Genomic DNA, 22,115 nt, shown 5'->3' on the forward strand with positions numbered 1-22,115 from the left:
GGTCTGTATGAAAATTGATACTTTAGTTTATTGAACAAACCCAGCCAAGATTTAGTCAGCAAATCAGTTAGCAATTTCACCATGTTAAGTGGTTTAAAAGGCTTAAGGTCAAATTTTAAAGGCTGTTGGAAATCTTCTAATTGGCTCATCCTGTAAAATATCATAGACATTATTCTTAAGAATGATTAATCGCAGTTTTCCAGCCTGGCTTAGACAGAAAGCGTCGAATATTTAAAAATATTTCTTAAGCCGGTTTTGATCATCCTTTCCCCTTTCAAAATTTTCTCCCCAGGGAGGGAGGAGGGAGCCGCATTCAAAGGAAAAAGCGCCCTTGCTCAGGCAGACAGGAATCGCTCTACACTTTCGTAGATCTACGGTCGTTGCCGGAAGCAAAAGAGCGTAGAAACGGGTATTCGCAAAAAAAAAAAACCACGCAGGCGGAGGAAGTGACATCATATCCGGCCTAAGGGGGGGGGTTGTTGTGTATCCAAAGGAAGGGGGTGGCAAAGGAGAAAGGGACCTGAATAAAGAAGGGCGAGAAGCAACGGCCAGCTTGGAGCCTCGGTGTCTGAAAGGCTGCTTACACGAGGTGCGCCTCAGGGGTCGGAAGCGCAGAGGGGCGGGGCCGAATAATTGAAGGTGCCATTATTTCTTCTCCATTCGCCTCTTTTATCTTTCCCTTAACACCCCCCCCACCCGCCCGCCCCTGAACTCCTGGGCATAAAACGACGAGCTTCCCCTGAGGGGAAAGAAGAAGGACGCCGGGGCGTGGGGAGCGATCAGCTCGTAGAGCCCAACGGCCTCGCCTCTTTTCGGGGCTCGAGTTCTCTCGTTGGTTTGCTCCCTCTTCCCCTCCCCCCAACCTCCCATCCATCCGGGTATCTGGAGAAGTGTACTACCTGTCTATTAGGGGCGTGGTGCATGATGGGATAGCGCCGCTTCTTCCCCCTCCCCGTCTGGGGGGTGGGGGGGGCGGAGCCGTCGCGCGCTCTAAGGAATGGAACAAAGAGGGCGGGTGGGCGGGGCTCGGCAGGGGCGCGCGGGCGGGGCGGGGCTTGGCTGGAGAAGGGGCGGGGCTGTGGGGGCGAGCTGAAGTCAGCCTGGGGGCTGTAAAAGGGCGCAGCTGTCTCGCCTTCTCTTGTCTGGGGAAGAAAGGCTCGGTCTTGTTTTTGTACAGGCCAAAAAAACAACTGTAGAGGCCGGAGGTGATAAGGTGACAGTTAAGGCTGGGACCGAAGAAGTTTGGTGCTTTTTGACAGAAGGATCGTCTGAAACTCTTCTCCCATCATCCCAAAAGGTGCCCTTTTTTTTTCCCCAAGAGGCAACTGGACTTTAGATAAGATAGATAAGATAACTTTATTGTCATTTTTTTTTTTACTGCAAGCACACCGGGCCTGTATTAAAAATGAAATTCTGTTGCCTGGTCTGAAGAGAAAGCGTATATCTACCCAAACACATACATAACACATATACACATGCTATATACAAAATTAATATATACCTGCACCATGCATACATACAGGCGAAAGGAAGCAGTATGTATATATGGGTTTTCTATCGAAGCAACCTGGTCTACCCAAATATGGGAAGGAACATACTGCTTCCTTTCGCCTTTCATCCCTAATCCAAGAGCTCTCAGGCTGTTCTGTCCCCCTTCCTCACACAGGCAAACGTAATACCAAGCACGCCTGCCAATATTTTATTAGGTAAACAGATTAGAATTCCTGGCAGACCAAGGTTTTGGCAGCAAACTGCCGAATGCCTGCCAAGACCGTTTTCACTCCCATAAAGCAGAAGAGGCCGTTCCAGGAGCAACAAATTATCCATGAGACAAGAGTTTAGTCAATGTTCAGTCCAAAATATATCCAAGCTGAATTTCAGAGATCACGATGTGACTTTCAGGGTTTAACTTTGTCCGTCACAAAGCCTGCAGAGCAATCCCACCCACTTTTATTCCTGGTGGGGCGTGGCTCCGTGACTCAGCTCAGTCTCTGGCCCTCCCACGCCTCTTCCATTGCTGCGCACGCTTCTCCCTCCGACGCTGCCTGGGATCAAGCCAGGATTCATCATCCTCGCTCCCTATCAATTGGTGCTCCGATATGCCTTTCTCCTGGCACATCCCAGGCTGTTCCTCCTGGCCTTCGGATGGAACCTGAGGCATTGCCAGAAAGGAGGGTCCTGGAGAGGGAGGCCTTGTCAGTTCCTCCCCATCACCTTCTGAGTCCTCCTCCTCTGTTAGGACAGGCTTGGGAGTCGGGGTCACAACACAGACAGTCGCTTTCACAACAAACCATTTTGTGTTAAATTTATATTTATATATTCAGTAAATATAAATTACATACATACATACATACATACATACATACATACATACACATAACTGCCCATTTTGAATACGTAGCGGAAAGAGTAAACTTGAGAGTTCACAAGGTTGATGTTATATGTAACAAAACTGAGGCTGAATCTGGATATTCTGCTTCGGGTACCACGAAGCCTCCTAGAAGGTAACAAGGAAAATAGGTAGTGAAGAGGATGTGTAGCATCCCAGACAATCCTGCAGACTCTGCTCAAGCATCGCTTATGTGTTATGTCCTGGATAGAAGAAAGTGAACTGCCAATGATCTTTTCTGCCATCCTCACCATTCTCTGCACCACTTTCCTGTCTGAAGCAGTAATGCTTCCAAACCAGACTGTAATGCAATATGACAGGATGCTCTCAATCATCCCTCTAGAGCCGTGATGGCGAACCTATGGCACGGGTGCCACAGGTGGCACGCGGAGCCATATCGGTGGGCATGTGAGCTCAGCTCCGGCATGCATGCATGCGCCGGCCAGCTGATTTTCGAGCCTTTTGGGCCCACTGGAAGTCAGGAAAAATGTTGTTTCCAGCCTCCAGAGGGCCTCTGGGGATGGGGAAGGCTGTTTTTGCCCTCCCCAGGCTCCTAGAAAGGCTCTGGAGCCTGGGGAGAGCGAAAAACGGCTCTACTGGGCCCACCATGCCATCGCCTGCCAAACCGGGGGGAGCGCAGGGGAGGCCCGCATGTGTGGGAGGACAGGGCGCATAGAATTATGGGTGTGGGCACACGTGCACGTGACCCCCCTGCGCTCCCCCCACTTTTGGCACGTGATGGCAAAAAGGTTAGCCATCACTGCTCTAGAGAAAGTGGTAAGGACAGGAGAAGGAAGATGAACTTTTCTCGTGCTGATCCAGAAAATCCAGTTGCCTCTTGAAAAAAAGCACCTTTCGGACAACCATGACCTGGATGACTGAGAATCTCCATAGACATTGTTCTGCCATCGGTTTGCATGAATTACAGGCAGTCCTCGACTTTCAACAGTTCACTTGGTGACCGTTCGAAGTCACAACGGCACTGAAAAAAGTGACATTACCATATTTTCACCCTTATGGCCATTGCAGCATCCCCATGGTCACACGTTTTACATTCGGATGCTTGACAGCAGATTCACATTTATGATGGTTGCAGTGTCATGTGATCACCTTTTGCATGCCACCCATCTCGCCGAAGCTAACTCAGCGGTTTACAAACATTGAATAAAATATACTCTAAAACATTAAAACAATAAATAAGGATTTTAAATTTAAAATTCAGTTAAAATAAAACTAGGCAGGAGGGAATAAAGTGCTGATAGGCAAGATGTGGGGTGTTATCTACTCCATTAGCCACCTCCAAAGTGCCACACTCCATTGGGACCCCAGACAAGTTGTCACAGCCATGCCTTTCAGGAAGCCAAAAGGGTGGGAGTGGATTTGACCTCAGGAGGGAAGAAAATGTTTCAGAGACCAGGAGCCATGTCAGAAAAAGTTCTTCTGGACCTGTCAGCTGAAATTCCTTGACTGACGGGATCTACAGCATGCCCTTTCTGCAGCATGGGTGGGGCAGGCTAATCCTATCAGGGTCAGCTGGTTTCTTAGATAGCCTGGACCCACATCATGGAAGGCTTTAAAAGTGATAACCAACACCTTGAATTGCACCTAGAAGTAAACTGGCAGCCAGTGCAGCTCACGAAAGAGTGATGTAACATGGATCACTCTACGGCAAGCCTGTCAAACTGACGGCCCATGCAGGCCATGCCACCCCGCCTCTGCAAAGGCAAAAAATGTCACGATCCGGCCTGTCGAGTGTCACACCCCTGTTCTAGGAGCTCCAAGAACTACTCTTTCCGATACCCTTCAAGGGTAGCCTCATGTAGCATGCATTGCAGTAATCTAAATGTGAGAGGACTGGGCTTGAATGATTGAGTGTAGAGACTTCTGATTATGACTTGATTCTACTCCATGTAAACAAAAAAATGAAACCAGAAATGCTTGCCTGGGTTTAAAATTTGACCTGCTTACTAATATATATATAATAAATAATGACATTCTAGCAAAGGAGGAAAAAGCATTCTTTCACATAGATGCATTTATTTTTGTATTAGAAAAAAATATGATTGCTTATTTAGTGTCTATGATTATCACTAAGGGTTGTGTCTAATGATGAATGTATTTTTACAATGACTATGATAATGATCTATCACTATTGTTGTATGTACACTGAGAGCTTACGACAGGGGACAAATTCCTTGTGTGTCTAATCACACTTGGCCAATAAAGAATTCTAATCCTAATTCTAAATGTATGAGGATGATTAATGCACTTGATTTGTTAAAAGCAAACAATGGCATTTAATGTCTAGAATTTTGATTTGCTTGGATACTATTGACTTAAGTTTCTGGTGGGGAGAAAGCACTAAAAAGCCTTCCATGTTAAAAGCATTTTTCAGATGTGCTAGTCTTTATTTTTTATTTCTCACATTTATATGGCCACAACACAAAGCAAGTCTGGGTCTCCATTCTGTTAGCTTTGGGTTTTAATTGTAGCACTCCAAGAAACAAAATGGGATTTGTTCTCAAAAATTACCTCAGTTGAATTTGTTTGCAAGTGTCCTGTTTTTACAAGGATAGTCTATGTGAGTTCTTTCCCCAATTTTATCCTCTGAAGAATTCTACCAGATACTTAAAGCTAGAAGACAGTGCTTAAGCTAATGTTACCAGCAAGAATCTGGTCAAATGAGGTTTTGAACCTAAATACTATATTCTTTATTTTTTCTCTTGACATATGTGAATAAATCATGCTGTCTTCTGTTAATCAAAAGCAATTACGGTAGCTAAAAAAATAACTTCTGATTTGGTTTTTGGAAAGATTATCAGACGTGTATTTCCTACATATTGTTTTCAGTTAATTCTGTAGTGCAGGGGTCTCCAACCTTGGCAACTTTAAGACTTGTGGACTTCAATACTGGGAGTTGAAGTCCACAAGTCATAAAGTTGCCAAGGTTGGAGACCCCTGCTGTAGTGGAACAGTGAGCTCTAGTATAGAAAGGATCTTGTCTCTGGGAAAAGCATATGAATATATAGGACAGCAGAGTTAGTAGCCCTGATTAATAATGGGATGGAAAATACATCCTGGAAAAAGACATAGCAACTCATTTCTTTCTTTCTTTTTTTATTTTAACAAACTTTATTAAATTATCAAACAATTATAAAAACAATTAAAACCATAATAAGATATTCATATACATAGATCATATCATATATTTGACATTTCATTTCTATTCTTTTGCATATCTATATATATTCTCCTCCTCTACACATTATATAGTTCATAACCTAGTCCCATATTCATTTTCCTGACGGTGAAGTCATTGTTGGTATTTATATGAAATAAGCATGGAAATACACTCTCAATTATCAGCTCTTAGTTTAAAACTCATTATTAGAAAAAAAATTTAATACTCATCAAAATTATCTTTATGCTTTACTAAGTATATCCTTATCCACTTTCTTTTTGCTTAATCCAATCGTACCACTTATCCCATACCTTAAAATACTTTGAGCTTTCCTTATCCTTTAATTTCAGTGTTAGTTGATCTGATTCCGCACATGCATATATTTTTTGTATTATCTGCTGGTCGGTTGGCAAATAATCGGTCTTCCAAACTTGTGCAATTGCTATTCTGGCCACCGTAATTATATGATGTATTAAATATGTCATTTCTTTTCTGATATTTTGTTTATATATTCCTAATAAAAAAATCTCTGGATCTAATTCAATTTCTTCTCCTGTAATTTGTGATATCCAAATTCTAATTTTCCCCCAGTATACCTTGATTTTGGGACAAAGCCACCATACGTGATTGGAAGTTCCTTGGGCCTGTTTATACTTCCAACAATTCGGGTCCAAATTAGGGTACATTTGTGCTAGTCTCGCAGGAGCAAGGTGCCACCTATACCACATTTTGTATTGGTTTTCCTTGTAAGTTACTGATTTCGTTATTTTAATGTTGTTTTCCCAAATCCTTTCCCACTCTTCTAGTTGGATATTTTTACCTATGTTTCTAGTCCAGGCAATCATTTGTCCTTTGATTATATTCTCATTTAAGTCAATTTCTAGTAAGTATCATTTATATATTTTAGATATTAATTTCCCTTCTTTCACTTCCAGAAATTTATCTAGCCTATTAGGTTTCACCTCAATTTCTCCTTCGTCCCTGTCTTTCCTATATCTATTTTTTACTTGAAGGTAGGGCCACCAATCTAATTCCATTCCCGCGTCTCTAAAGTCCTGGCATGTTCTTAGTAGTCCATTTGAATCTAGTAGGTCCCTATACCGTATAGTTCTGTGAAAATTTATAGTATTGGGGTGCATAGCCGCCTCATTTCAGAATTTCAGAAATGAGCAACTCATTTCTATTTTGTTGCCAAGCTTGATTCAAAGGGGCGGGGGAAGGTACTTTTTGTAATAAACATTCAATTTTTGAATATTGATTTGTTTTGTCTATTTGGTGTTCTCACATTTAGAAAAATAAACATATTTCTTTGTGTCATCCAAAAGGGCTGTTTTTAATGTTTAAAATAATACAGTGGAGCTGAGATTAGGTGGGAAAGCAAATTGGTAAAGGTAATGTAAAATTTAAAATGTTAGCACTTTTTCTCTTTTTTATCAAAATCTTATTATTTGGATAAGAAGTGAATTGCTTTACATATATATGAGTTTCCATGATAACAAATAATAATAATACAGGAGCTATTATAAGCACTAAAGGCAGCCACTAGTTCCAGTGAATTCTTGATGCTAGGCAGTTAGGTATAATAGCATTTTTCCCCTTCTGCTCCATTTTATCTGATTGTCAGAGGCTTCCTGGGCAATTCCATGCAATTCACTTGCAAAATTTTTGAGAAGTGGTTTGCTGATGCCTCCTTCCTAAGTCTGAGACAAAGTGACTAGCTCAACATCACCCAGCTGACTTTGTTCCTAAGGCAGAACTAGAACTCACAGACTCCCAGTTTTTAGCTGGGTACTTTAACCACTACCCCAAACTGATTCTCATAAAAGCATATAGCCATAGCTAAAAGTCTGTATCACCATATGTGTTAGCATATTTATCACTTATTTTCACTGAATGGAGCTTATGGTATAATTTTACCATTTTTGTTCTCCCACCTCTTCCAATTTTCAAATGAAAGTAGAGCTGTACACTAGGAGTGTAGAGTTGCAAAGTCATCCAATCATTGTGTTAATATTAAATTGCCCAATTTGTACTTGCATACCCTTTGAAATGTGCTTGTATGCCAAAATCTTCACTTTCAAAAAGATTGAAAAAAATGCACATACACATTTTTGTATCATGCAAAACTATTGTTTTAAGAAAAATGGTTTGCTATGTGCTCACTAGATAGATGCACGTAAACACTATTCCTGGCTGTTTCCATGAGGAATTCACAAACTGATGTGAATAGAGATGAGAGAATGAGTAACCAATGTGAAAAGAGTCACTTGAGCCTAATCCATACACAGAGAGACACTGACATACTTTAGGGCTTAAAAGGATAAAAGTTGATGATTGCCTGTAAATCACTCTTATTTGGTTAGGGCATGGGTGTCAAACTTGCAGCCCGGAGGCTGGATGTGTCATGCGCTGGCCACGCCCATCCCCATTTTAGTGAAGAGGAAAGTCATGATACATCACATAATGACAATGTGACAACGCAAGTTTGACAACACTGGAATAGGGCAAGGATTTTTCAAGATATGTTTTAAGAGTTATGATTCAGGTTTTCAATATTGAACAACTGTGATTATCTAAGGGAAGCACCTCTTTAAGATAATAGTCTGAAATGCAATAATTGAAAGCATTTCATATGGTTCCAAAGTATTTCTCATAGATTTTCTCTGTAGTGCTTGAAATAATTTATATCGCTTCAAGTACATATATATTATCTGACACAGGTGCCTACTGCAAGGCTTATTTTAAACAGTAGCCTCCCAGCTGTAGGAGGCTGAGTTATAGCCATTGACTCATGGTTAAACTGTAATATGAAACAGAAATGCTTAATTTATCGTTTCAGTACCACAGGCATCATTTCAGTGTTCTTAAATCATAATTTAGCTAGCCAGCATTCAGATCCTGAATATTTCTAACTATTTGAAAATTATATTTTTCAAAAAATCAAATTCACTTTACAAATCAAATTAGTTTGTGACAGCCACAATACAGTAAATTACCTAATAATAGAACTGTTCTGTATATCTATATATCCTTATCCAATCTCTTCTTTAAAACTTCCAGTGTTGGAGCATTTACAACTTCTGGAGGCAAGTTGTTCCACTGATTAATTGTTCTAACTGTCAGGAAATTTCTCCTTCATTCTAGGTTGCTTCTCTCCTTGATTAGTTTCCACCCATTGCTTCTTGTCCTGCCCTCAGGTGCTTTGGAGAATAGCTTGACTCCCTCTTCTTTGTGGCAGCCCCTGAGATATTGGAACACTGCTATCATGTCACCCCTTGTCCTTCTTTTCATCAAGCTAGACATACCCAGTTCCAGCAACTGTTCTTTATATGTTTTAGCCTCCAGTCCCCTAATCATCTTTATTGCTCTTCTATGCACTCTAGAGTCTCATATAAGGAAAAAGGCAGCTATTTTCCCATCTTTTCATTTTCCTGACTTTCAGCATTTGTCTCTGACTAACTCCTAAAAGAAAAAAGAAACAATACTGTATTCTGGTGTTTAGCTGTGTTAAGTGGAGCTTTTGAAGCACTTCATTTGAACTTGAAATATAAAAATATAATTATTAATTTAGCCCTGCTCTGTAGAGAGTATTTAGATGTTTAAGAGAGGTGTCTAATATAGCATGTTTTTTAACTGTGTGCTATTCAAAGAACATTTTCCACATTGCTTTACTACTTAGAAATTCCTGTATAATTCCTATAGACATTCATCAGATTTAAAAAATATCTGGGGCATAAACAAAAATGTACAGGACAGTCATGGCCCTTTCAGTTGCCCATATATCAGTCTTCTCAAATTTGGACACACTCTAGAGACCTCCTAAACTTACTCAGCCAATATGGTCACTGCTGAGAAGTCTAAGACCTTGAATACTATATATCTGAAGAACACCGAGTTTAGGAAATACTACCAAACCCTAAAAACTACTTTCCTAGAACACATCCATAATTTCTGTGCATTGGTGCAGTTTTTGGAACAGGTTTTTAAACAGTGGGAAAAACATGTTTTTCATGGATCTTTTTTGAGACCATCATCACATAATGTTATACAATAAGGACAGTTGTAAGTAATAAGGCGGAGATAATTGAGAGCCTGTTCTTTTAGAGCAGTTATACAGGTTTTTGGGGTCTGCTCATTTCACATCATCCTTCAGAGGTGAGCTTTGTGAGGTCATAATCTCATTTGACATCAGAATCCCATGAACTCCTGTATAGCAGGATAAATCAGGAAGAGACATAGAGCTGCCAGAGGGAAGTCTGTATTTAAACACAGCTCCCTTTGATTGTTGCAAATGGAGAGAGGAACATGATGAAATTTCTAAGGTGACTAGCCGCATAGACTCCCAAACTGAGTAATAGAATCTATATGTTTTAAACAAAATTTGAAGTAAGCACAAGGGTTTGTTTGAATACATCTTTACTTTTTAAGCAATATTGTAAAATATTTATTAAAGAGTATTTTTGTTTCCCTGTGGGTAAAATAGTAAATTTGGTTTTTAAATTGCAGATTATAAAAATGCAATGTATGCTTTCCAATAGGTGGTATCTGAGAAACTGATGTCCTGAGAAAGGACATCATTTCTTCATTGCTAATAATGGCTGAAGAACAATGTAATATTGTAGGCATTTAAGATGTATAGTCAGATTAATAAATGCATAGTTAAAAATTGCAGGACTAGCATTACATTCTTATTTTAAAAAATCAATTGGGATACTACTGCTGTGTTTTTAATAATCGCATATATTTTAAGACTTGACTAATATTTTAAAATAGTGGCTTATTTTTAATATCAATGTTCATCATTTTTAACAAGCTGGTTTTTCTTTCTGAGTTGGCAAAATGGATGTCTTTGGCAAACCATAACATGATTTTTCAGGTTCTCTGTGGACTAGAGTAAAGGGAAGGATGTTTTGGGACATCCATGGGGCAGAGTGGCGGGGGTGGAGTCCACATTAAAATGGGGGTGCAACCAGGAGTTTGAAGTCCTACAGTATCGTACATATTGCATGCACATAAAAATGGAGGGCCTTTGATTGGCCAGCCAGTCCTATATTTGGATGTCATTCTTTCTCCCCCTCCTCCCCCACAAACACATTGTGGTGTATTTCATTTACAGAAAAGACTGAATCCCAACAGAAACTTATGCTGAGAGGATATTTTTGTCAGTTCAGTCAAGAACACTTATATTGTTCTAGAACAGGGGTGTCAAACTGGATTTCTTCGATGGCCGGATCAGCATTGTAGTTCTCCTCTGTAGGCTGGTCGGGCGGGGGTGGTGGTGGTGGAGAGATGGGATGGATGCCTCCTGCAGCACCCTGCCAGCCAAAATGGCGCCATGAGAGGCTCCCTGTGCCTCGTTTTGAGCCTGGATGGCCTCCAGCACCCTGCCGGCCAAAACGGGGTGCCTGGGGGGCTCCCACGGCCGCCCCACACCCCGTTTTGGCTGCCAGAGGCACCATAGTCCAGTCCTTTGCTATTTCCAGGCCGGCCCCATAGGCCATATTTAAGCACCCCGTTGGCCAGATCCGGCCTGCAGGCCTTGAGTTTGACACCCCTGTTCCAGAACATTCACCAGAACATTTTTTGCAGAAGATTTTCAAGAGGCTAAAGGAAGACTCAGTGTAGAAAATCATTGGCGTTGAAAGATATACTTAGAAGCCATTACAAAAGTTAAAAAGACAGAAGCATTTGTTGAGACAGAGGAAAGAAAAGAATATTAGGAAGAGACCTAGGCAGGTTCTTCTCTGACTCTCTGTGATATAAGAGAGGAAGGAGGAAAAAAACAATAATGCTTGCAATTAATACAGTCTATCTCAATGAAGCTTACTTCTTGTAGAGTCTGTTTCTTCATCTGGACAATCTCAAACAACTGACAGAAAAGCATCATTTCCTTCCTCCAGTAAAGAAATGCATGTAACATTTTTCTGTTCAAGCCAATGCATTTTAGATTGCAATATAAATATATGTCTTCCAGAGATTTTTGATCTCAGGTGCCCTCATCCCTGATAATTGGCCCTTCTAACCGTGGCTTAACAGGGGCATGATGGCTCAGCAGTTAAAGATGCTGAGCTTGTCAGCTGCAGCTGACAGCCTGGGTTTGAGACCTGAGTGCCGTGCGATGGGATGAGCTCTCCTTACTTGCCCAGTTCCTGCTCACCTAGCAGTTTGAAAGCATGCAACTGTGAGTAGATAAATAGGTACCACTTCAGTGGGAAGGTATAACTGTGTTCTGTGCACCTTGACATATAGCCGGTCCTGCCACATGACCATGGAAATGTCTTCGGACAACACTGGCTCCTTTGGCTAAGAAACAGAGATGAGCACCGCCCCCTTGAGTTCGGACATGACTGGACAGGGAAAACATTTACCTTTAACTTTGGCTTATGGGAATGGAAGGATAGTAGGTTTTCCACTCCCACTGTGAAATATATCAGTTTCTTTCCATTGTGTTTATAGTGGGAACAACAAATATTAGAAACAAAATTGTCCCATCACTGCTTATTATTTAAAGATACCTTAAGTAATAAAGCCTTGTAGCATTTTTTGGAAATAATTTGATTTGGATGGACAGCTAATGGGTGACACAAAATAGCTAATATTATTGAATCTTAACACATAATGATATTCCTGTAGTTCTCATTAAGCAACCACTGTTGGGACCAACAATTCAACCATTAAATGGAGCAGTTGCTAAGTGAAGCCACAGCTATGCTTATGATCTTATTTCAGTTTTCTTGTGCTTTACAAACCTGTAAAAATAAGGATTGATTCTAAAGGGGGTTTTTTCACCATTGTTGTAACTGCATACAGTTAGTAAATGAGGCAGTCATTAAATGAGGACTGTCAGTAGTCAGAAAGGCACTTTCTGGCAGACTAAAAGAATGCAGTTACCCTTTGAGATTCATGGAACTGTTATAGCTGGGCATTTTTATAGCTCAAAAGCCTGGATATTTGTTCTGGTCAGAAAGTACTGGTAATTGAAGTTTAGTGCAAGCACTGATGCTGGTATATAGCATTCTAAAACTCTGTTTTTCAAAGATGAATTGATAGGATGCAGATGCTAAATCCTTCTAATGCAAAAAATTCAAAGATGCCTCGGGTTGAAAGCTTAACTACTGAAAGTGCAAGTTACATATTTGTTGCTGTAGAATCGATTTAGTGAAATTGAAAAACTTTTACCGATACTAATAGTAAAACTGATGGCTCACTTGGTAAAAAAAACAAACAAGTTGAGCTAGGCAGTAACACAATGTGTTGTAGTAGTAGTAGTAGTACTACTACTACTACTACTAATAATAATAATAATAATAATAATAATAATAATAATAATAATAATAATAATTTTATTATTTCTATACCGCCCTTCTCCCGAAGGACTCAGGGCGGTGTACAGCCTATTAAAAACACAGAAATATACAGACATCAATTAAAAATAATTAAAATTATTAAATAATTTCGGCCCAAATTAAAACCCAAAACCCAATAAAGGAGAATATCTGTAGCTCAGGGTGGAAATGAGGGGTCTTGTATTATGGACGTTTTATTATTACTTTTTAAATTGTTACCTGCCAAGAATTCATTGAAAGTAGCAGGCTCAAATCAAAAAATCAAACCTCAAGGAAAAGTAATATTTAGAAGAGGAAAAACTTGAAAAAATTAATAGCTCACTAGGGAATTTATATCCAACATATAGTCTCCTGTATTGCATAGCTACAAGTTTGGAAAACCCAGAAAACGAATTAACTAGGGACTACAAGGTTCTCCTGTGCACTGCTTGGAGAGTCCAAGCATGGGATTCAATTCATCTTATTGGCCAGAATTAACTAGAGATTGCAAGCTTTTAAGCAATTTAGGCTTCTTGCTGATAGAATCTGTGAGAGAGCAAATGGATGGAGGGGAAGATCACTGTGCTTGGCTGCTTTTGAACAGCACAAGGCGTGCAGTATCTTTATGTCCTCCTTGCCAAATTCCTGGATGGGTTCCTATTTGATGCAAACCTGTATATATTAGAATTAGACCTCTCCTTGAAGAAGACAATATAAGTTCACAAGAGCAATCTCCAAAAACATTTTGTCCTTTCTTTTCTTATCTTCCTAGTAAGAATCTTGCATTATAAAGTGATTCTTTGCTAAACAAGTTCATTGAAAGTTCAAGTAGACAGACAAACTTGTACGGAAATAACAATGACATCACAGGGGTCTGACATCTAAGCATATATTGTTACCAATTTCAACTAAAACTCTTAACTCCTGGGGACCCTTTCTTTCAGGCTTAAGCTCAAAGGCACAACCATGAAAGATCCAAGTCGTAGGAGTACTAGTCCAAGCATTATCAGTGAAGATATGATCATGAATGGTCACTCTCATGAAGATGATAATCCATTTGCAGAATATATGTGGATGGAAAATGAAGAAGAATTCAACAGGCAGGTAAGTGAGAGGATACATTGTCTCCTGTGTTTTTTCTTCCGCATTATTGCAAAGATCCCACTTTTTTTCTGTTAGCCTAGTATTCTTCCAGTGTTTTCAGAATACTTTTCAATATGCTGACTCTGTAAACTGCTTAGAAAGGGCTGTAAAGCACTGTAAGTGGTATATGTCTAAGTGCTATTGCTATGTGTCTACAGAAAAAGAAGCTAAGAGAACACCAATGGGTGGGAGGGGGAAGGGATACTTTGGGTGACAGAGGAAGTAAAGGAAGAGCCTTGCAGGGCTCAGACCCAATGTTGTGGCAGTGTGGAAGAAGCAGGTATCTCAACTTCCTTTTCCTTTTCTGCATTTGCCCTCAGTGGCTGCAGCTTGTGGGAGCTCAGGACCTGAGCTCTCCTAATGTTGGGGAGGATCCATCTGAGAGGTTTTTCCTCAGGGCTCCGACAGTTCCACTCAGGTCCCTTGATAATAGATTTCCTTCTGTCATTCCAATTAAAGATTGAAGAGGAATTGTGGGAAGAAGAATTTATAGAACGTTGCTTCCAAGAAATGCTGGAAGAAGAGGAAGAGCACGAATGGTTCATTCCAGCAAGAGATCTTCCGCAAACGATGGATCAAATTCAAGACCAGTTTAATGATCTTGTTATCAGTGACAGTTCGTCACTGGAAGATCTGGTGGTAAGCATCCAATTTTAAAAATAGAATTATTTTAATCAAGCACCTTTCTTCAAATGTTACCAGTATACTTTGTCAGCTGTCTCACTCAGAAGCTAGCTGAGATGTGGCCTTCTGACAACAGTCAGTTGTGTACCCAGAACAAGTGTACCATCTGATTCTCCTCCTAATCTTTTCATATAGTCTGATTGCAAGTATTTATTTTTGTCAAATGCACAGGTGTGCATTGGGAGAGAAGAATACACTGAACCATTTGGGAGGGTAAAGATTGGATGTGTGACTAAGTGATTAGGAGTTTAATTCATGAAGGGTTCAGAGGTCTCCCTATTTTTTAACTTTTCTCTCTGCATTTGATACCATTTGAAGGTCTGGTAGGTGAGAGAGCCTTGAAGCATTTTTTACTAGCATTTGCCATACAATTAAGTTTACTGGCCATGGTACTGTTTTCTAATAGTGTAGGCTTTAATTACTTTTTAATTAAAAGGGTAAAATTAGGCTCATATGAAAATGAGTATAGTTCGTAAAATATAACTAGAACATTAAACATTTAAATATTTCCATGATTTTTAAGCCAACTTGTGGTTACTTTGATGTCACAAATGATGTAACTTATTTAAATAGAGGAACCTGTTGAGCTCATATTCAGCATGCATATATTCCCAAAGTTACAATATCAGTAACAATATTTGTATTTACTGGGTTTGATAAGTTAAATTTTACATAAATTTGCTAATAAATAAAGCTCCTATTCTGAAGAAAATGCATTTTGCTTTTAAATGATTCCTATACAGGCAGGCAGTGTCTTGAAGGAGGTGTGCCAAATTGGCACCCACTGTCCATGTTTTTTGAGAGCACTTTTTTTTTTTTTCAAAATCCTGGTACATTTTTTAGCTATCCAACTAATTAAAATCCTACTGTGGTGAGAAAGTTGGTGAATCCTTGGGTACCATCCATAATCCTGCCGTCTTATTAATGGATAAAGAGGTTATGGTTAAATAAACAATATTCCAAATGATATTCTGTGTTGTGTCTTTATTAGACACATTCAGACAACATTGCTTGTCTTTGTTGGAAAAAGTATGTGAAATCTGTGTTAAGAGGCTAATTGAGTCAGATGTTCCAGTTAATGAGAGAGCAATCAGAGTTTGAGAGGCGCTCTATATGTTTTTTAATTTTGCTTCATTTAAAACATCCAAGAAGGAAAGTAAGAGAAAAAATTATTTTAAAATAACAAGAGTAAAAATTGATTACAACAAGTTAAGTAATTTATATGAGACTTTGTTATGTGTATGTACACACACACAGGTTTCAATAAAAGATAACCATATTTCATTGTAATTGTCCATGCATAATCTATGTCAATAGCCAACTCATTTTTAGGATGCATGTAACATGTTATCTTCAGGCTACTGGGTAATTCATAAATTTGTCTTAAATTTAAATTTAGTTTGAAGAACTAACCTCTTGGGAATAATAAGGACATGGAGAATTCATTTCCATTGTTCATCTGTCAGTTTCCTTGAGGTCAGTATGTAGTTCAAAAGAATGTTTGCATCTAAAAATTATAAACCTTGTTTCAAAGTCAAAATATATGTAAGTTATTTCTTCCAAGAAGATAAAAGCATGTTTTCATGAAGTATTAGTAGAAGTGCATCATTATGATTTATTCCTCATCTCTGAATCTCATATTTAAGTCATTATGATTTTCATGTGTGTTCTGAATTTATCAGTTATTTAGGTATTCTTATTCCATCGGGTATTTTCTCATATAATTATACTGAATATGAGTAAGAGATATATAGAGGTTTCTTTGACATTGATAGATGGGAATCATTTCTGTAAAGGTTACCCTTTGGGATAGGATAAAGACTTAAAAAGAAGGGTTTTTTAAAAATATTTTGCATGGAATTCCTTTATATGTAAAATAATATTTTTTAAGAACTCAGTTCACTATTTTGTAAACATACAAGTATGTCTATAACAGAATGTGTGAAGCAAAATGAATGTTGCATTCAGGAATGGCTGAGTCTTGACCTTTAACCCAACTGAAATGTTGAAATGCTGAAAAGAGCAGTTTATGCTAGACAGCCCACAAATATTGAATTGAAATGGTTGTAAAAAAGGGATGGGCCAAAATTCTTCCAAGCCAATTTGAAGTATTGATCAACAAGCATTGAAACCATTTGATTGAATCAATTTCTGCTAAAGAAGGTTCTACTATTACTATATTACTAAAGTATCACATACTTTTTCCAGCAAAGGAAAGTAAATGTTGGGTCAGACAGTTGAGTAAAGACATGACAGAATGCAGTGTTTTAACCAGATTCTCTTTATCTATTAATAGGTTTTCAGTGAAGCTCAGATCCCGTTGTAAGTCTGCAGGGTTACAAATAGTTCTAAAGATCACATAAACTCTCCCTTACAATATAGTAGATACAATATCATAGTCTGATGATGTTCTCATTTGGTAGGTATTCTTAAAATTCTATTGCTTTGGTTGTAATTAAAAAAGCTTAGAATTTTTTAATAAGATGAACTACTTTTTTAGCTAAAATTTCAGCCTGTTATCACTTACAGCGATATTATTTTTAAAAACTTGATAAATTCAAAATTCAAAACCCAGCCCAGTGCAGACGGGACAATTTATTGCACTTTAGATGTTTGCATTGATACATTGAAATATTACCCTTCCTCTGTGTGTGAATTTTTGCCTCGGCTAGACCTGCCAATTGAACACTTAATATGGATGAGCAGTTTTGTTGTGTGAATACCAAATTTGTTGAACCAATCCAGTTGCTCTTATCATAGGTAAATTACCTGTCTTTTTAGTACTCTGACTGAGAGTAACTTAGAGCAGTTTTTTTTAATATAGCACCTTTAAAGTTCCATTTTTCCGTCTCAATACAGACTAAGTTCTTTCGTAATTGCCTGTACCTGCGTATTAAGCTCATCCATTCTGCTCTGAATTTACAAGTTGGGTTGTATCTTATAAGGCACAACATCGTTTCATAAGAGCAGGATTTGTGTATCGTAAGAAAAATATATGAAGGTCCCTGCTGTATCAGGGTCTGCATCATATAGTGGCCATACACACGAAACCAGAAATGTGGATAGGAAGTTAATAGATTTAAAATCTTAGGACTTTGCCAGATCTCACAAGATTGATTTTGCATATTCTGGGTGAGAATGCCAAAGTCTTATAAAATGTCAAATGATATTACCAAATTTTCTAAAATTGCAATACTTTATTTATTTATATTGGATACCTGCACCATAGATGACCTTTGTGGAGCATAATCATCTCTGGCCCACAAATTGAGAACTGGTAATAGCTTGGTATCCTTTTAAGACTAAATTGGGACTCCATCTGATAACAGGAAATTCCAGAGTTTATATATGCATTGGGCGAAATATTTCACATGACCTCAACTTCTAGTATTGTAAATAAAAAGAATTGGATCTGTATTTTCTGCATCATGGATGATGTTATACAACTTTTATCATGTCTTTCCTTATTTACCTTCAGTCCAAGTTAAAAAGCCCTAAAGTAGTCATTCCTCATAAGGAGCCTATTTCAACGCCCTTATAATTATGGTTGCCCGTTTATATACTTATTATTTTGCACCTTTTCAAGGTATATCCCTTGTGTGCATAGTATTCCAAACTCAATTTTAGACAGATAGATAAATAGCATTACTTTTTTTTTGACATTTTCAGTTCCTTTCTTAAATCTGAACATGAGATTTGTCATTTTCAACAAGAAATGCTCTCTGAGTTTTGTTGAGTTGTGCACCCCGACGCCATCATTCTTTTCTGATCACTCAAAGCAACCTCAACTCCCATTCATGAAGGTTACATTTGGATTTTTTATACGCATTACTTTGTGCTTGCTCGTATTGATTTGCATTTGCCATTTTGAGGCCTATTTACTCAGTTTGGAGAGAGATCCTTTCCGAGCTCTTCCCAATATCTTTGTTATCAAAATGCACATCTTTATGTCATTAGCATATTGGATCACCTTACTCCTTAACTTCAGTTTATTTATAAATTAATTAAAAACACTGATCCTACCACCAGTCCCTGGGATTTTCACTTTGAACTATTGTCTACTTGTCCTCTTCTTTTTCTTTTCTTAAGCCAATTTCCAACCCCTAAGAACATAAGCCTTTTTCATCCCACGGCTTCCAATTTTGCTCAAGAACCTCTGATAAGGGACATTATCAAAGGTGCACACTGTGTCTGATGGATTTCGTCCTCTACATTTTTGTTAATACTGTCAAAACAAGTCTAGAAAATAAGTCTAGGAAGAGCAATATGTGATCCTCTAGATCAGGGGTGTCAAACTCGTGTCACGTCATGTGACTTATTACTTTTTTTCCCCTTTGCTAAACCGGGAGTGGTTGTGGCCTGCGCGTGACGAATCCAGCCTGCAGGCCACGAGTTCGACACTTCTGCTCTAGTTGCTGCTGCTGTACTACAAATTTGTCTTACAATAGCCAGTGGAGAAAGATGCTGAAAACTACAATTTAACATGATCTGGAGAGCCACATGTTGTTCACTGATAAGTTATTGTTGTGCAAGTTGGTTTAGCTCTATTAAAGGAGGAGATTGAGATCCTGGATTGGGTTCTATCAGTCAACCCAGGGGATCCTGATCTGTCTGGCATGTAAGCTGACTCGAAGCTGTTTCCTTGACAAGAGTATCTTGCTTTCTCCACTGAGGTCTATTTTCAGGAGTGTTTTCACTGCAAAGAACTCCTGTTAAACTTGGTGCAAATATGTTCAAAACAAAACCTTAGGCTCCACAGTCTAAGCTTTTAAAATCTCTCTCTTCCAGGTCAAGAGTAATCTGAATCCCAATGCAAAGGAGTTTGTTCCTGGGGTGAAGTACTAAATATATGAGTAGACTGGGCCCTCTTTTGGTGGATGTAGCACAATTTCCACACTGTGAAGCCAGTATTAGAAGATTTAATTGTTAAAACGCTCTCTCTTCTTGTCACTGTGTTACACTTACGCATTGCCAAAGTTTTGTTAGTCTTGCATGCTTAATAAAAGTGCTGAGACTGTTATTAAGTCAACTGCTGTCAGAGGTTAATGAATTGGAAAAGTCTAATTGGATCCAGGCTTTTTGTGAGGGAGACAATAAGGAAGGAAGCACCAGTCATGTTGAGAAAAGTACCAAGTTTCTGAGAAACTCTAGCAATTCTGTTTTTAGAAGGATTCAGACTTTGATAAAGAGTGGTCTGTTTTAATTAAAACTTATGGCGGTGTTGATATGCACCCAATAATGCCTTAATGTGAAAATAAAAGCAAGGTTTATCTGATTATGCAGATTAGCTGAATTTCAATACTGCTATTAATTCCTCCCATTATCAAGCAAAACTTTACTTCATGCTGTTCTTTTTTGAGGAAAGTGTGAATTGTAAAAATACCTGAATCACTTTTACAGGCCTGTATAGAATCCTTTCTCTTGGCTACAGATCTGGTTGGGGGGAGGTGGGAGAGAAAATTTGGCAATTGAGATTATATTTGCAGCAAGTTATCATGTTGGAATGTTTGTCCCACTTCTGAGTTTATATTTAACGTGATGTGAAGTTATACATCACAGATTCTTCCAGGAATCCAGAAACATGGCACTGCCTCTGTAAAATTTTACAATCTTAAAAATTGGATTTAATTGTAAAATTTAGCATTAGTGATTTGAGTGGTGCTTTTCCCTTGCTTTGTTTAATCATCACTACACAATAGTCTACAGCACAACTTTTTTTTTTAAAACACCTAGTACAGTTTTGGCTTCTTAAACTTCATATTTGGGTAGCTTACGCTGCCTTATGTGTTCAGTGTGAATAGTGTTTAAGTTGAAAATATTGTAAAAAAATTATATTTTTTCAAAAATATTTAAAAAAAAATAAATAACAGTAGAAATGACAAAATGAGTGTTCATCTTATTTGGAGCTTGTGAGAATGCCTTCATTGTCCTGGTCACACATTACATTTACAACAACCATTGTAAACACAGTGTCTGAGATAAAAGCTGGAAATAATGAAAAATTCTTTGCAATTCTCAGAAATAATCCAAATGACATTCTTGTCAGAGAAAGAGAACCTCTATAAAAGAAGCAAATTCAAGTAGGTGTAAATGTGTATTCATTTTGTCCCTTTATTTAATATCCTGGTTTGTCTTTATACAATACTAAATGCCATAAATACAGAATCTTTTTAAATGAAATTGTGACCCTTTGAGATTGAAAATAGCTATAATCTTGCAAGCTGCCAATGAAACAATAAGATTGGTGGTGCAGGCATTCAAGACTACATGTAGAATATCAGGAATGTTTGCTGTAAAAAAAAGATGCCAGCATTTCAAATAGACAATCACAAAAGCCAATTAGATGATATATAAAAACCTGACCAAAGCTTATAGTAGTTGCGCTGGTGTGTAAATTCCTCAACATTGCTGCTCCTTTTCTACATGTGGTAGCTTGTGTTTAGTACCCTTGCTTAATGATTGTTAGGAATGTTCAGAATATTTCAAGAACAGGAGAGCAACTTCAGGTAGTCCAGACCCAAAATTGTGTAGTTTGGAACATATTAGCCTGTTCATGAAACAGGACAAGACTGGTTTGCTTCAGAAAGAGAGTTCTGGGCAAAAGTGGTTTTGGGAAAAATGAACTGAAAAAATCCAGGACATAAGTGGTGGCTTAATGGTGAATTTTAAAAATAGCAGTTATAATCAACAAATGAAGATACAGGAAATCCTCAACCTACAAACACAATTGGGCCCAAAAATTATGTTGCCACATTTCTTAAATGAATCATTGCAGTTCTTAAATTAGTAATCCGGTTGTTAAGTGAATCTGGTTTCTCCATTGACTTTGCTTGTCAGAAGTTTGCAAAAGGTGATCACATAACCCAGGAACACTGCAACTGTCATAAATGTGAGTCAGTTGTCAAGCATCTGAATGTAAATCACATGGCCATGGGGATGCTGCAATGGTCAAAGTGTGAAAAATGGTCATAAGTCACTTTTTTCAGTGCCATTGTAACTTCAAACGGCCACTAAGTGAACTGTGGTAAGTCGAAGACTACCTGTACTGTATTTTAATAATGTAAGTCACTGTTCTCTAATGTGCCGCACTTCATATGTTCTGAATTATAATTCCCTTCATGTACTACAGCACATTCTCAGTAGTCATGCAATTGCAGGTAGCTGTAGTCCAAACAATGGGGAACATCAGCTTAAAGAGGACTGACCTTAAAACAATCACATTGAGAAGCCATATAAGATGTGTTATTTTATTTTTTTAGTACTTTTTTTAGTACTTGACAAGTATACAAAAAAATACTTGAATAGGTATGGTATGGGGTTTGGGCCTCTTCACATGTAATTGAATCTCAATCCAAGCTACCTTCCCACCATGTTAATGGAGAAAGATGCTAAA

At 38.4% G+C, this 22,115-nt stretch overlaps 1 protein-coding gene across 9 annotated transcripts; it reads left to right on the plus strand.

The window, feature by feature from the left end:
• Window positions 1-439: 439 nt before the first annotated feature.
• On the plus strand, window positions 440-20,606 carry PAIP2 (poly(A) binding protein interacting protein 2). 9 transcript variants are annotated; one of them, XR_015732364.1, is made up of 6 exons: window positions 449-639; window positions 13,840-13,999; window positions 14,498-14,677; window positions 16,122-16,198; window positions 17,019-17,141; window positions 19,511-20,606. XR_015732364.1 is itself a non-coding variant. In XM_034432283.3 (4 exons), the coding sequence occupies exons 2-4, from the start codon at window positions 13,862-13,864 to the stop codon at window positions 19,565-19,567; spliced, it is 375 nt and encodes a 124-aa protein (XP_034288174.1). In that variant the 5' UTR covers window positions 440-589; window positions 13,840-13,861; the 3' UTR covers window positions 19,568-20,606. The 9 variants fall into 9 exon arrangements, 4 of the variants coding, with proteins under 4 accessions (XP_034288174.1, XP_034288172.1, XP_087742747.1 ...); XR_015732365.1 differs by lacking the exon at window positions 19,511-20,606 and having other exon boundaries at window positions 440-589; window positions 17,019-17,120; XR_015732363.1 differs by lacking the exon at window positions 16,122-16,198 and having other exon boundaries at window positions 452-589.
• Window positions 20,607-22,115: the final 1,509 nt, after the last annotated feature.

The sequence above is a fragment of the Pantherophis guttatus genome, chromosome 1 (assembly GCF_059756535.1).
Source record: "Pantherophis guttatus breed Tessera chromosome 1, ASM5975653v1, whole genome shotgun sequence".
In the NCBI taxonomy this organism is placed as follows: Eukaryota; Metazoa; Chordata; class Lepidosauria; order Squamata; family Colubridae; genus Pantherophis; species Pantherophis guttatus.

Bases quoted from the DNA above. Each gene is read 5' to 3' on its own strand.
- PAIP2 (XM_034432279.3), top strand. The intron at 14,000-14,497 runs GTAAGTGAGAGG...TTCCAATTAAAG, and splicing joins AAGAAGAATTCAACAGGCAG to ATTGAAGAGGAATTGTGGGA. The intron at 14,678-19,510 runs GTAAGCATCCAA...TCTCTCTTCCAG, and splicing joins CGTCACTGGAAGATCTGGTG to GTCAAGAGTAATCTGAATCC.